The 14,067-nt window shown below is 40.2% G+C and overlaps 1 protein-coding gene across 1 annotated transcript in view; it reads left to right on the forward strand.

Annotated features, from left to right (window-relative positions):
* The window catches only part of LOC109913843 (sperm-associated antigen 16 protein), an 801,521-nt gene that overhangs the window by 116,207 nt on the left and 671,247 nt on the right, over positions 1 to 14,067 (forward strand). The window contains 1 exon segment of the mRNA XM_048598688.1: positions 8,800 to 8,933. Coding sequence (XP_048454645.1) covers positions 8,800 to 8,933 — 134 coding nt within the window.

Raw genomic sequence — 14,067 nt, forward strand, 5'->3', positions numbered from 1 at the left:
AGGGTCTAGGCCAGAAACGTCAGCTTTCCTGCTCCTCTGATGCTGCTTGGCCTGCTGTGTTCATCCAGCTCTACACCTGGTTACCTCAGATGCTCCAGCATCTGCAGTTCCTACTATCTCTGATTACGTAATATGTCCAGTTGATAGCTCTCACCCACCTCATCTTCCCAAACTACTAAATCATTCTGCCTTCTATTCTGCCAAATCACTTAATGGAACACCTTATCACCTCTCTTACTTATAGATCACCACTAACTGCTCTTCCATCCGCTGTCATCATACTCAGATCCTCCTTTTGTCTCATTGCAGGAAATATTCACTCACCTCCCCAGACTGATGCCTCCGCAGGACCCTAATTGTATACCTTTAATCCCCAGCTTCCTGACTTGTACCTTGTTGATAGTGGACAGATTTTGAAGAGTCAAGAGCTGAATTACTTACTATAGAACTCCCAGCCTTTGGTCTGCTGTTATGGCTGCAGTAGTTATATGAAAGGTCCACTTGACTTTCTGATCAATGGTAACCCAAAGACATTGATCTTGGTAGGGTCAGCGACCATATTCTTGTTGAACTTCAATGGGAGGTGGTGAGCTTCTGTCTTATTGGAAATGGTCATTGCCTAGCACTTGTACTGTGTGTACCGTACTTATAAATTATCAGCCCAAACCTGGTATTTTCCATGGCTTTCTGCATGCAAGAATGGGCTGTTTTAGTATCTGCAATATTGAGTAGTATACTGAAAACTGCAATCATCAGTGAATATACCCACTTCCAATCTTGTGGTGAGGGTTTGTCTTTGAAGTGACTGAAGGTGTTTGGGCTGAAGCCTTTCCTTTGGGGAATTCCTGCAGCAATGCCCTGATTTGGGATAATTTCCCTCAACCAGCCACAACCATTTTCCTCTATACTAGCCATGATTCCAATCAGTTGACAACCTTTCTGTCATTCTACCATTCAAATGTACCTCTAGAATTCAGTTCGTTAATCTGTGTGTGTATCATGGCTGTAATGATGGTTGGAGTCAACAGACCCTGGTACACCTGGAGTAATCAGATGCTTTTGAAAGGAGCAGGTAATTTGTTTTTGTGTCTTCCAACACCTACCCAACAACCAATAGCGCAATAGTGGAACCCTTTGACCTTTTCATGTCATGATCTCTCTTTATGTTGTACTTGATCATCAGAAACTCCATTAGCAGCAAAGGTGTTTTCACAAATGTGATGAGATCCTTCATCTCTTGATTCCCTTAACTTTTTTTTCTTTTGAATCTTGTTATTTTCCACTCAGTTTTCAGTGCCTTCAATAAAATCTGATTGCCAGTCTTACCTGTTCTAGCACCTATTGGATGTGTCTATCTGTAAGGACCTTCCCTTCAACCTCCTGCTTTGAATCCTGATCTTGTTCACTTTATTCATAACACTGACTTCAAAAGCCTGCCTAAGCTTCCTGACTCCCCAAAGCTTGTCCATCATCTATGACGTGAAAGTCTGGAGTGTGATGGAATACTCCCCGCTTGACTGGATGGAGGTAGTTCCAGCAACACTCAAGAAGGTTGACGACATCCAGGACAAAGCTGTCCGCTTGACTGACACCAGTCCCTTCACCACCGATGCTCAGTAGCAGCAGTGTGTAAATCTACAAGATCCAGTGCAGAAATTCACCAACGTCTCTCAGACAGCACCTTCAAAACTCACATCTACTTCCATCTAGAAGGACAAAGGCAGCAAATACATGGGAATGTGGCCACCTGCAAGTTCCCCTCCAAGCTCCTCACCATCCAAATTTGGATATATATCACTATTCCTTCGCTGTCGCTGAGTCGAAATCATAGAATTCCCTCCCTAATGGCATTGTAGGTCAACCAGCACCATGGACTGCAGCAGTTCAAGAAGCAGCTCACCATCACCTTCTCAAGGACAACTAGGGATGGGGCAATAAATGCTGGCCAGCCAGCGATGCCCATATCCCATGAATGAATAAAAAAAGGTTGTAGTTTTGATAGCATTAGGTGCAGTTCATTTCTAAACATTAAATTAACTGGACTTGCGTTTTTCATTCTTTGTGCATTGGTTGGCCATTTTTACCATTTTTCGTTTCCATTTTAACTTTTGTCTGCATCACTTGCAATTCTTTAATTGGATGATGATTTGTCATTTCACCTCACTGTTAACCTTAGCCATTATTGAGTTAAAATTTGATGAAGAACCCACATTTCTCCAAAAATAGTTTTGATTGTTTTGGCATGAAGTGACTATTCACAGCAAAAGATATTCCATTCATTTTGTGGATTATCTTCTATTTCCCTATGATCTTTGTTGCTGTTATTCCTTTCAAAATGGTGATCCAGAAGAGCCCACTGTATGCTTATTTCCAACAATGAGCAAATTGCCAAAAAGTAGAAAAGTCCTGCACTGAATCTCAGAAGAAGCGACTTTCTTCATACTGATAATGTTGATGGAGAAAATTGTTCACACTTGTCCGTTTATTCTGAACCCTGATGGATTGCTAACTATTATACTTTGAACCACAGTTATTTCTTTGTATTGCGTTTTGATTCACATGCTAAAATCAACTTGCTCCACAAAGCCCTTGAGATGACATTTCTGCCTTTTTTCATTACCAATTGACCCCTCTTTCACAGAAACGTACTGTGAGTAGTGGCGCCCATTCCACCCTCCAAATCGGATGCAGTTTCAAAAGTTTTTGCTTTCCATTTTTACTGGAAATAATGCAATGACATCATCTGCCTGGTAATACATATATTTTTCCAAATTAGATCATTCCATTCTTTAATGTCCTTATTGGCTTCACCTAGACAATATGACAGCAATGTTTTGTTTATTAGATTTGTAAATTGCTTTGAGCCCGTAACTGCAAAACTGCAGAATATTCATGTTACTATCACAGGAATTATAACCCTTGGGGTCTCTGGGAATGATCTCCTTCAGTTGACAATGTCAGAATTGTGTTGGTCACCTTTTTGGATAGATAACTTTTTGTTGTCTCCATTAGCCTCCCAAAAGTGAAGGGACCTCATAATTATTTTGTGGCCTCTTTTACAGCATTGCCCTAAGATATTTTCTAAATTTAGGTTAATATGCTTTGAGCTGGCATACCTTTCACTGTACAGGTATTTTGGTGGTACACAGTTAACAATATTCATCTAAAACTTGACATTTTGTGGGAGTCACCTCCCTCTGCATTGCTCCTTTCTGCCCCTTGCAAAAATGGTCTCTGCAGGGAAGTGCTCTGAATCTGGGGTCGTTCCATCATTTTGGTTACAGTGCAGAGCTTTGAAAAATTGTGTTTAGCTGCTCGAGCCTGCGCCACCGTTCAGTAAGATCATGGCTGATCTGCTCCAGGCCTCAGGTTTTCTTGCCAGCTTTTTGTGGTCCTTAACTGCCCAACATTTCAAAAATATATTTATTTCTACTTTAAATAATTTCAGCAATTTAGCCTCCACCATTGTCTAGGGTAGAGAATTCTAAACCTTCACTCGTCTCTAGGAAAAGAAATTCCTTTGCATTTCAGTTTTAAATGAGCAACCTCCTTTCTCTATAGTTACGACGTCCAGTTTGAGATTGCTCACTTGTGGAAACATCTCAACATCTCCCTTGTCAAGCCCTCAGAATCTTGTACGTTCCAATACAATCGCTTTTCTAAACTCTGTGTAAAGATGTAAATTGCTTATTTGTTCTTGAGAAGCCAACACCTTTATCCCAAGAATTAGCCTAGTGAATCTCTTTTGAACTGCCTCAATTCCCCAGATATCCTTTCTTAAATAATGAGACCATAATTGTATGCAGTAGTCCAGGTGTGACCTCATCAACATTCTGTACTACTGTAACAGGACTTCCCTTTTTTTTAGACTCCAACACCTCACAACAAAGGCCAAATTATATCTGTGTTTTTAATTATTGCTGCTCTTGCATGCTAACATTTTGTGTTTCATGTGCAAAAACACCCAGAACTCAGTTCCGCATCTTTTTGAACTATCTCTCTATTTAAATAATAATTGGGGTGAAGTCACCATCAATCAGCTTATGATTAAGCAGGACTGAATGGCACTCCCCTGCTGCTCTTTCTTAATGTCTTATGTTCTGGATGACAGGGGTAGCAGCTGGAAAAGAGAAGGGAAAAAAGTGCTTTCAGCAGAAAACCATATCTTTCCAGGGTGGATGGGGAATATTTCTCTTACCAACCTCAGCAAGGCACAGTTGTCACCGACATCTGTGATTCACTAAAGAGGTACTAATTGAAGTTGGCGCTTGCTACAGCAATAAAATGAAGAATCAAAGCAGAATATGAATTGGATTTTGAATGGCTATGAAGATGACTGTAGATAATTTTTATGCTTTTGGCTACTTCTTGATTCGAACAGTCAATACTAGCAACATTTTTCAGTTTGCCATCCACCATTGCACAAATGAGATCACTTACTTATTCATTCTCTCTTGTCAGATAGGAGCGGCTAGAGTTATTATATGGCTTCACAAGGATTGGAGGACCTTCCATAATGAAATATGCTGTTAACTGCTTGGATGTTACTTTGCTGATTGTCAGCTTGGGAGATGTATCGCAACTAAAAACGTTTTCATTCCCACAACTTCCAGTTAGTAAGCCACCATATACAGAGTATCATTCAGATCAATAGTTCTAGCAGCAGTCATAGCATGAGAATGAAACCAGAAGGCACGAACACCCCCTCAGCTTCTATGGGCTTCCTAAAGTACACAAACCAGACATCCCCCTCAGACCCATTGTTTCCCTACCAGACACACCTTCACACGAACTGGCCAAGGACCTACACCGGAGATTGAAACACCTAGTCGACAGATCATCCCATTCCATCCACTCAACCCGAGAAATCCTCAATACCCTCGAGCAAAAAATCAGTGACGGCACGATTATGGTATCCTTTGACGTCATAGCTTTATTCACGTCAATCGACATCCCACTAGCCAAAGAAACAGTGGCCACATTACTAGTGGAAGCAGCAACACAGACCACAGCTCCATCAGCAATGACAACATACTTAAACTACTAGACTTGTGCCTCACCACACACTTTGTCTTTAATGGTCAATTATACAAACAGATCAACAGTACACTAATGGAGTCAGCCATCTCAGGATTCATTGCAGAAGCAGTCATGTAAAGACTAAAACACGCCACTCTTCCCCCGCGTTCACCCTAAACTCTGGATCTGATATGTAGACAACACATTTGTCATTATTAAGCGTAACAAATTAGAAGAGACCCACCACCTCATCAACAGCTCATTTGCAGGGATTAAATTCACAAGGTTAGAAGAAAACAACAATCAACTTCTGTTTCTGGATGTTAAAGTTGAGCGTATGACCAACAGGGAGTTCCAAACCTCAGTACACAGAAAAGCAGCCCGCACTGATCAAAATCTCAGCTTCCACAGCAACCACCTCAACATCCACAAAGAAAGCTGCATTAGGACACTCCAGAACAATGTAGGAAAGAGGAAGAGCACCTATACAAAATCCTCGCTATGAATGGATATCCCCGCAACTTCATCCGTAGATACCTACTAAACAGACAGCAACAGGAGGCCACTGTATGCCCTAACACACTGGCCACACTGCCCTACATCAAAAACATATCAGAACTGACAACAAGGCTCCTAAGACCACTAGGAATCATGGTAGCCCACAAGCCCACAGCCAGTCTACAACAAACGCTCACAAGGATTAAAGACCCCATTCCCACAACATGTAGAACCAACGTGGTTTACAAAATACCATGCAACGACTGCCACAAACATTACATCGGACAGATAGGAAGGAAACTAGCCATCAGAATACATGAACATCAGCTAGCAGCAAAACGACATGACAAACTCTCCTTAATATCAGTACACTCAGACAATGAAGGCCATCAGTTTAACTGGGACAAGGTAACCATAGTAGCCCAAGCCAAACGTAGACATGCACTGGAATTCCTAGAGGCATGGTTCTCTACCTGTAATGCAATCAACAAACATATTCAAACCCATACAGATCAAAACCGGAAATGACACTACTCACCATAATGGACCAGACAGTATAAATTCCAAGTAGAGTAGAATAACTTTGCTTCACTGATGATGTCAACCTAGCATGGTGACGAAACGTCTGGACAAAAACAAGCCAGCTCGGTGACAAGTCAACAACCTCAGCAGTCATAGCAGCTTCATTCTGTAACAGTCCACTGTGTCATCATCTTTTCAATCACCATAGCAAGTCAGAGCTTTTCTACTGGATGACAAAGACTGTCCTTTGACAGCATGGCAAATGGTTCCACGGTGCAGCGCACACATGTGTGTAGTGTGCATAGAACTGGCCAGCAGCATTCAATAGTGCATGCACTGAACTTTGTAGTTTACTTCCAATGTACAATTTGCCATCATGTGGAAAAATCTGTTGCCATTTTATATACAATGGCTATCCAAAGAGAGGAGAAGGAAGAAAAAGAACAGAGGAACTAATAAAGCCTCTTTTTCTGTTCAAAATTGCCCCTTTCAAATATCTTACCTATAAATGTATTATCATTCCCTGTTTGCCAACAGTCCCATACCTTACCATTCCCATGTTACAGATGAACACACTGTCTGCTCAGTTACAATGAAAGAATCTTAGCCTCCACAAAATAAACATTCCAAAGCACCTTTATCAATCAAATAATGCCCTACCCCAGTCAGGTATCAATTAGTCCCTTATGCATTTGCTTAGACGTTCCATGTTCCGTTATCTGATTGCAGGATGACCTTGAGCAACTGAGGCTCTCAAAAGCCTGGTTGTAAACTGTACCATCTCCTCTCCGGCAGCAGTAGCCTGAGTTTACGTGACAGCAAGGTTAGCTTACACGTCAGAAATCTGATCTTCAGGGGTACTAATCTTGCAATGTAGAATTCAGAGCTTCTACTGCAGCATTTAGCTGTTGATTGACTTTTGCTTGTGTTACAAAGGAAATTGAGTCATTAACCATCAGACACTATGGTTGGACCCACAAGTGTACTTATAGATTCAGCCACCACGTCATGCGGGGAAGGATGAACTCGAAGCACGAAACCCTGTGCCAAGTTTATCCCAGTCTCCTCCGTGCTCCTTGGTATTTTCATGACGTGACAGGTGGCAGGCCTGCAAATCCACTGGGCATTGTTCATATTCATCATACTTTTTCTCTCAGTCATCCCACAGATATGATCGTTTGAGTCCTCTATAATAGAACTTATAATGTGACCATGCTCTCCAGCGAGCTGATGATCCAGTACCTGTGTCCCCAAATTTGCATCCAGCATCTGAATCAGAAAACTGTGGAGCAAACCTTGGTGGAAGTTGAATTTCTTTTTCACATATCTTTCATCTGTTGCATCATAATTCACTCTTCCTCTTCTTATATTTTCTTTATTGAGTAGACTCATTAGTGAGATTGAATGCTAGCTTTATATAGTGTGGGCTGGCTTTAACTGATTTTAGCCTTGCCTGAATTTGGATCTCTGCTGAATTGTGCAGTCAGTTCTCAAAACATCTTCACAGTTTGCAGAATTGTTATGGCACTGAAAGGGATTTCTTGGCCCATCAGATCTGTACTGACTTTCCAAATGACCAATTCACTTCATACTTCACTGCCTGATCTTAGCAATTGTGCAAATTAACAGGCATCTCAAAGTTGATGTGTAGGTATTTTTAGAGATGCTCTGAGTTTTCAGTCTTGAGAAATAGAAGTTAATATTAAGGATTAAATAAATAAATAGGTTGTTACAAGAGCAGGTCAGAGATGAAGAATTCTGTAGGAATTAACTCACTTCTTGTGTCCCTAGTGTTTGTTCCACATCAACAACGTGCAAGTCAGGAGCATGGTGGAATACTCTCCACTTGACTGGTTGTGCATCTGGAGAGAGATTGTGCATATTGGGGTGGAATAATTTTGACGGTGTGTGCATTGGCAGCTGAAAAAGCTAATTCATTTTAGCCAAGTGCGCCAATTTCGCTAGTACCTCTGATCAACATCGTGCAGTGCATGTATTGTCTGCTATAAATATTTTTCATTTGTTTTCAGTGCAAGTTGAATTTCTTTCTCACGTGTCTTTCATTGTAGGATACATCCAGGACATTGGACAAAGTGTGTACAGAAGAATTATGTCATAGGAGAAAGAGCACATGATATTTTTATTTACAATTAACTATCTACAATTTTAAAAATGTAGGATCATTGAAATCCGTTTGCAGATTCATTTTCTTCTATACTCCGAGCTATATTGTAGGATTTTTACATGTTTCATTGCAAAAATGAAAGCATTCTGGACGTTCGGAATAGAAAACAAGGACAATGCTGGACATGTGGTCAAAAAGTCAATGGATGAATAAACTTTGATTTGTTTGTATTTCTGGAGGACTGTATGATGAACAGATAGTTCTATGGCCAGTCATTTTTCTTTACGTTGATGCAAGTTAACGTCAACAGTCTAACCTTTGCTTTTGACTGCTATTAGTAGTGTACTGTTGACAAATCAGAAATTGATATAGTGATTTTTAAATGAAAGTGCAAAAGTGAGTCAGCAGTTCTCAGGGCTACATTCAATAAAATTATATGTACATTTGTAGCCATAGAGAATTGTGAAAATCTTGTTTTTAGTTATGTACTGTTAAAGGTTAACTATTCACATCACAATTTTCAGCAATTACTTTTAAGTATGATTTTCTATAAGGACTAAATAAATAATTAATGGATCTGTCTGACCAATATTCTGAAGAATCAGAAAATGATTTTCTTCCCTTATTTTTGGTAGGATTCTGAATTTCCAGTCGACACACGAGTGAACCCGTATCTTGCTCAGATGAAAGGCTGTCCCAGTAATTTACTTAGATCAGGTGGATGCAAACTAACAAAGACACTGAAAGTACATGAGCTGGCAGTGAGCTGGTAAGTAACATTATCTGTAATTGAATAATTTTCACCAAAAAAAGTACTGACAGTTTGAGTTGAGAAAGGATTTTCAGTGTCAGTGCAGAGCAAGCCCATTTTCAGATACTGGTCTCATTCCAGTTTTTTCAGTTGAACTGCAGGTGACAAACATACTTTGCTAGTTTTGGAATGACAGAAATTCAATCGACAGTTACATGAAATTTGCTATTATGAAGAGAGAATATGGATCTAGGGAAATGAGCAAGAAATAGGCTGTCAGCAGGCAGGAATACTCCTCCTGTCTCTGCAAAATGTCTTTTGAAACTCACCTTTTCATAAGTGGCTTCTAACAGTCTGTTTAATGTTTAATACCTAATGCAACTGCAATTTGTGTGCATGGCACAAGCTTCTCATATAAACCTCTATATCCATATGTAAAATTGCAAGCTCCCTCAAAGATCTTTGGTTTTAGTCTTGCAGAAACAAAAGCAGAGATCATTAGTGTATTACATATATACCTGTATGATCTAATTAATGTCCAAGATGGGCAATTTTGTTGTTTAGAGTTATAGGGAACAACTGAAGTACTGATGCTAATCAAACTGCGATAAATATTTAAATAAATTCTGCACTGTTTACTTTAAAGTATTATTAGCTGTTGGCAGGAATGCTATAAAATGTAAAGGAAAATTGTAGCACCATCTTTAGAGACTACATCTCTGAAAATATTAATTAGATAAGTTATTGTTTTATGAAGTAAATTGGTTTCTGGAATTTTTGTACCTTTCTTATAATTTTCAGTTTTTAATAATTATCTGGTTGTACGGATTTAGCGTCATTAATGCTGGCATGAGATTTATATTTGGAAATTCCAGCTGGTGGAAAATGAAGATGGGCATTGCCTGACACTTGTATGCTCAAAGTTCACTTGCCATTTATTGCACAAGCCTGGTGTTGTTTAAGTCCTGATGTAATGCAGAATCTTTGTATTCTGAGGAACTGTGAATGGTACTGAACTGAACTGTAAAGTCATCAGCAAATATCCCATATGTATGTTTTGATGAGAAAGGTATTTGATGGAGATTGTTGAGTCTAAGATTGGGTGTAAGATGATACCCTTATGAAATTTTGGTGTGACGTCTTGTGGCTGAGATGACTGGCCTCCATTATTTGCAACAATCGGCATTGGTAGTATAAGTCCAGCCAGCAGAGAGTTCTTTACTGATCCCCATTGACTTCAGTATCACTCGGGCTCCATAGTACTGCACAGGTCAAGGGCGTTGATGTCAAGGACTCATTCTCATGATTTGAAACCAGCTTCTATCCATTTTGAGTCTGAGGCTGCAATGAAGTCTTGAGTTCTGAAAGCTCTCAAAGTGACAATCAGTGAGCCTAGAAAATGTCTTTGCTTTATTATCTCCTTGTGACAACTAAAGTTTTTAGCCAACATTTTAGATGCCTCCTTACAAATGTGGAATTAAAAGACAGTACTGCCCATGTACCTACAATAGTTGTACAGCCCACTGAACATTCATTCTGAACTTCAGAAGTTTTGATACAAGAGCTACTTCAGTTCCAAGAAGCTCAATATGCCACAGCACAGCCAAGTACCACTATACTTATTGATAATAAAATGTTATTGTTTTAAAATATACTTGCACAGAAATTTGTTATTTGACAAACTTGACAAACTTTGTTATATGATATAGTTCTAAATAAATCTCTGTGTTCCTTTGTTATACATTTGAGAGGATGTTTGGAAGTGACCATACATCAGGAGACATAATTCCTTCTATGCATCTTTAATGAACTTTAAATTCCTGAGAATACAAGCCGAGTCTCTTTTAGTGATCTAACTTTTGGATTCGTGGGAACATACTGGTGAATCTATGCTGTTTATTTTCTAATGTCAGAGATCTTTTCTAGGGTATGGTTTCAAGAACTGTGTAAAGAACCCACAGTACAGGTTAGTCAGGACTTTGCATATTTTGAGCAGAACTTTGTCCCCTCCCCTCTACAGGTTTTTAAAAAAGTTCACATATGGACTGTGGATGATGCTGGCTAGGCCAGCATTTATTGGACATATCTGATTGCTGTTGAGAACGTTGTGGTGAGCTACCTTCTTAAACTGCTGCAGTCCATTTGGTGTAGGGACACCCTAGGGTTAGGGAGACAGTTCCAAGATTTTGACTCAGCAACACTGAAGCAATGGTTTTCAAATATTCCAAACATAAGTTCCAAATATTTCTAAGTCAGTATTGTGAGTAACTTGAAGGGGCAGTGGTGGTCTTCTCATGTATTCACTGCCCTTGTCCTTCTAGATGGAATGGTTATGAATTTAGAAGATGCTGTCTCGGGAATATTTCTGAATTTCTGCTGTACATCTTGTACATAGTGTGCAGTGCTGCTACTAAGCATCAGTGGTGGAAGGAGTGGGGGTTTGTAGATGTGGTGCCAGTCAAGCGAGTGGCTAAGTCTTGAATAGCCCTTTAGGGGAGACGATGGCCGAGTGGTATTATCGTTGGACTGTTAATCCAGAGACCCAGATAACGTTCTGGGGACCCAGGCTCGAATCCCGCCACGGCAGATGGTAGAATTTGAATTAAATAAAATGTCTGGAATTAACAATCTAATGATGACCATGAATCTATAGTCGAATGTCGGGAAAAACCCATTTGGTTCAGTAATGTCCTTTAGGGAGGGAAACTGCTGTCCTTACCTGGTCTGGCCTACATGTGTCTCCAGACCCACAGCAATGTGGTTGATCTGGACAATTAGGGATGGGCAATAAATGCTGCCTAGCCAGCAATGCCCTCATCCCATTAATGAATAAAAAAAAGTAGTGTCAAGCTTCTTGAGTGTTGTTGGAGCTGCACTCATCCAGACAAGTGGAAAGAATTCATAAAACCCATGACTTGTAGCTTGTAGATAGTGGATTGCCTTAAACTGCTCGGAGAACCAGTCATATACAGTTAGTTGAATGTCCTGCTTCTGCACAGTAATTCTGTGAATCTTGGCCTGTATGTTAAGCACACAGTCTATAGTGCTGAGCTATAGGCAGGCAGCCTCTATTGTCAGGCATGCATTTTTAGTGCCTAATGAGGCAGACATGTCATAGTAGTGGGGAGCACTGAAGTCTAAGTATGTCCGTCATGAGAAGGGTGAACATGTCTCACTATAGCATGGTGCTGTGGTAATGTCAGAGCTGTAACATGCAGCTTATGTGGCAAAAACACTGAATGTACTTAAAGAGAGTAGTAATATGTGAAAGTCAAAGGGATACCTGTTTAGTGAGGTGAGAGTGGACTGCCACAATCAGTCAAAGGTTTGGTCCTATTCTAGTCCAGGTGTTGGCTGCAGTCAATCAGACATATGACCCTTGGCCAGTCCAGGAATCTGTGTGTCCTTTTAGCCCAAGGACTGGGCCATACTCAGTCATCAAAATCAGATTCATTCAGTCTGGGGGATTGTGCAAAGTTCATTTTGGGTACTAGCTTGCTGAGGCAATGGTAGCTGTGGTGCGGAACAATGGAAGATAGTAGAGTGGGTCCTACTAGTTCATCAGATAAGACTGGGAGCTCTTGCAGTGGGATTTTAAGCAGGTCACAGCTATTCTGACTTGTCTATGGGGATGATGTAGGGCCAGCAGTGGTATAAGAACCTCCAGAATCATGAGTTCTGGGTGTAAAGTGGGTTCATTAATACCAATATAAAAGGGCCTGAACCAAAAAGGAACAAAAATAAAGTTGTTGGAAAAGCCCAGCAGGTCTGGCAGCATCTGTGAAAAAAAATCAGAGTTAACATTTCGGGTCTGGTGACCCTTCATCAGAACCAGAAGCTAAATGGCCATTAGACCGCAGAGATAGGAACACAAAAGAGAATGTGAAAAATGAGGAGATATTCATGAGTAACAGGCGGATGTTACAAGTCACTCTCACAATCACAATATTGAAACCAACATCAATTGCACAGTAAGTTTACAAAATGGCAAGCAAGGTGAAAGGAGTAAATTAATTTTTTATATAGGAGTGGAGTTTGCAACATTCTTCTTGAGGTCCTGCAAGGTGCAAATGCAGTAATCATGCTTTCATTGTATTAAGTAATGCAACCCATATGACTTCAATTCTCATCAACTGGAGGTAGCAGTTGTTAAAGCATGCAGATGACACATTATGGCTTCAATCATAAACATTATGTTCTATGTGCTAATTGCTATCTTGTTATATATGCTGAACAGGTCTTATTGCAACAAGAAGCTTAAAAGTGAAACCTGATGTTCCTATTTGGCCAGAACCTGCCTCTTTGCCACTGCAAACTAGGTGAAAAGCTAGGGAATTAGGACACTACTATTCCTGGCTACCTCTGGGTACAGGGGTGCTATCGATTGTAGTCACATTGCTTTAAGCATGCCGTACTGCCAATCAATGGCATTTGTACATACGAAAGAGAAGTAGTTCATGACTCATAGCAAAGATTCGTTGTAGTGAGAAAGAAGGACTTTAGGAAGGATATAAACTGGCCATGCTTAACCAAGAAAGTTTTATGGGAAAAGCATACAGTGCCACAAAGACTAATGGTAAACCAGAGGATTGGGAAAGTTTTAAAATTCATCTAAAGATAACAAAAAAAAAGAGAGACAAGATAAACTGTAAGGGCAAAATAGCAAGTAATATAGAAGTGGACAGTAAATTCTTTTTTAACTGTCGAAGAAGGAAGTGAGAGATGAAAATTAACATGGGCCCCTTCAGGAACGTGATTGAGGAAATAAGAATGGGATATCAGGAAATGGTGGAGGAGTTGAATAAACACTTTACAGCAGTCTTCACAGCAAAGGATATTAATAGCATTCCAAAAATACTAAATAATCAAGTGGCTAAAGCAGGGGAGGCAGTAACAAGCAGGATGGATAAAGGGGAAAGGAGTGGGTTTTCAGAAGAAGTTTGAAAAGGTAACACACATTAAGCCATGAGGTTGTAGACATGCTTGCCAAGCTGGTGGGTTTGGTTGCAAACGTTTCGTCACCCTGAGAGGTAACATTATCAGTGTGCCTCTGGTGAAGAGTCAGTGTTCTGTCCTGCTTGTTATTTATATGCCTCGTTTGCTGGAGTGATTGGTATTACTTCCAGTCTTGTTTCTCAGTGGTTTGTACACA

The sequence above is a fragment of the Rhincodon typus genome, chromosome 7 (genome assembly GCF_021869965.1).
Source record: "Rhincodon typus isolate 14 chromosome 7, sRhiTyp1.1, whole genome shotgun sequence".
In the NCBI taxonomy this organism is placed as follows: Eukaryota; Metazoa; Chordata; class Chondrichthyes; order Orectolobiformes; family Rhincodontidae; genus Rhincodon; species Rhincodon typus.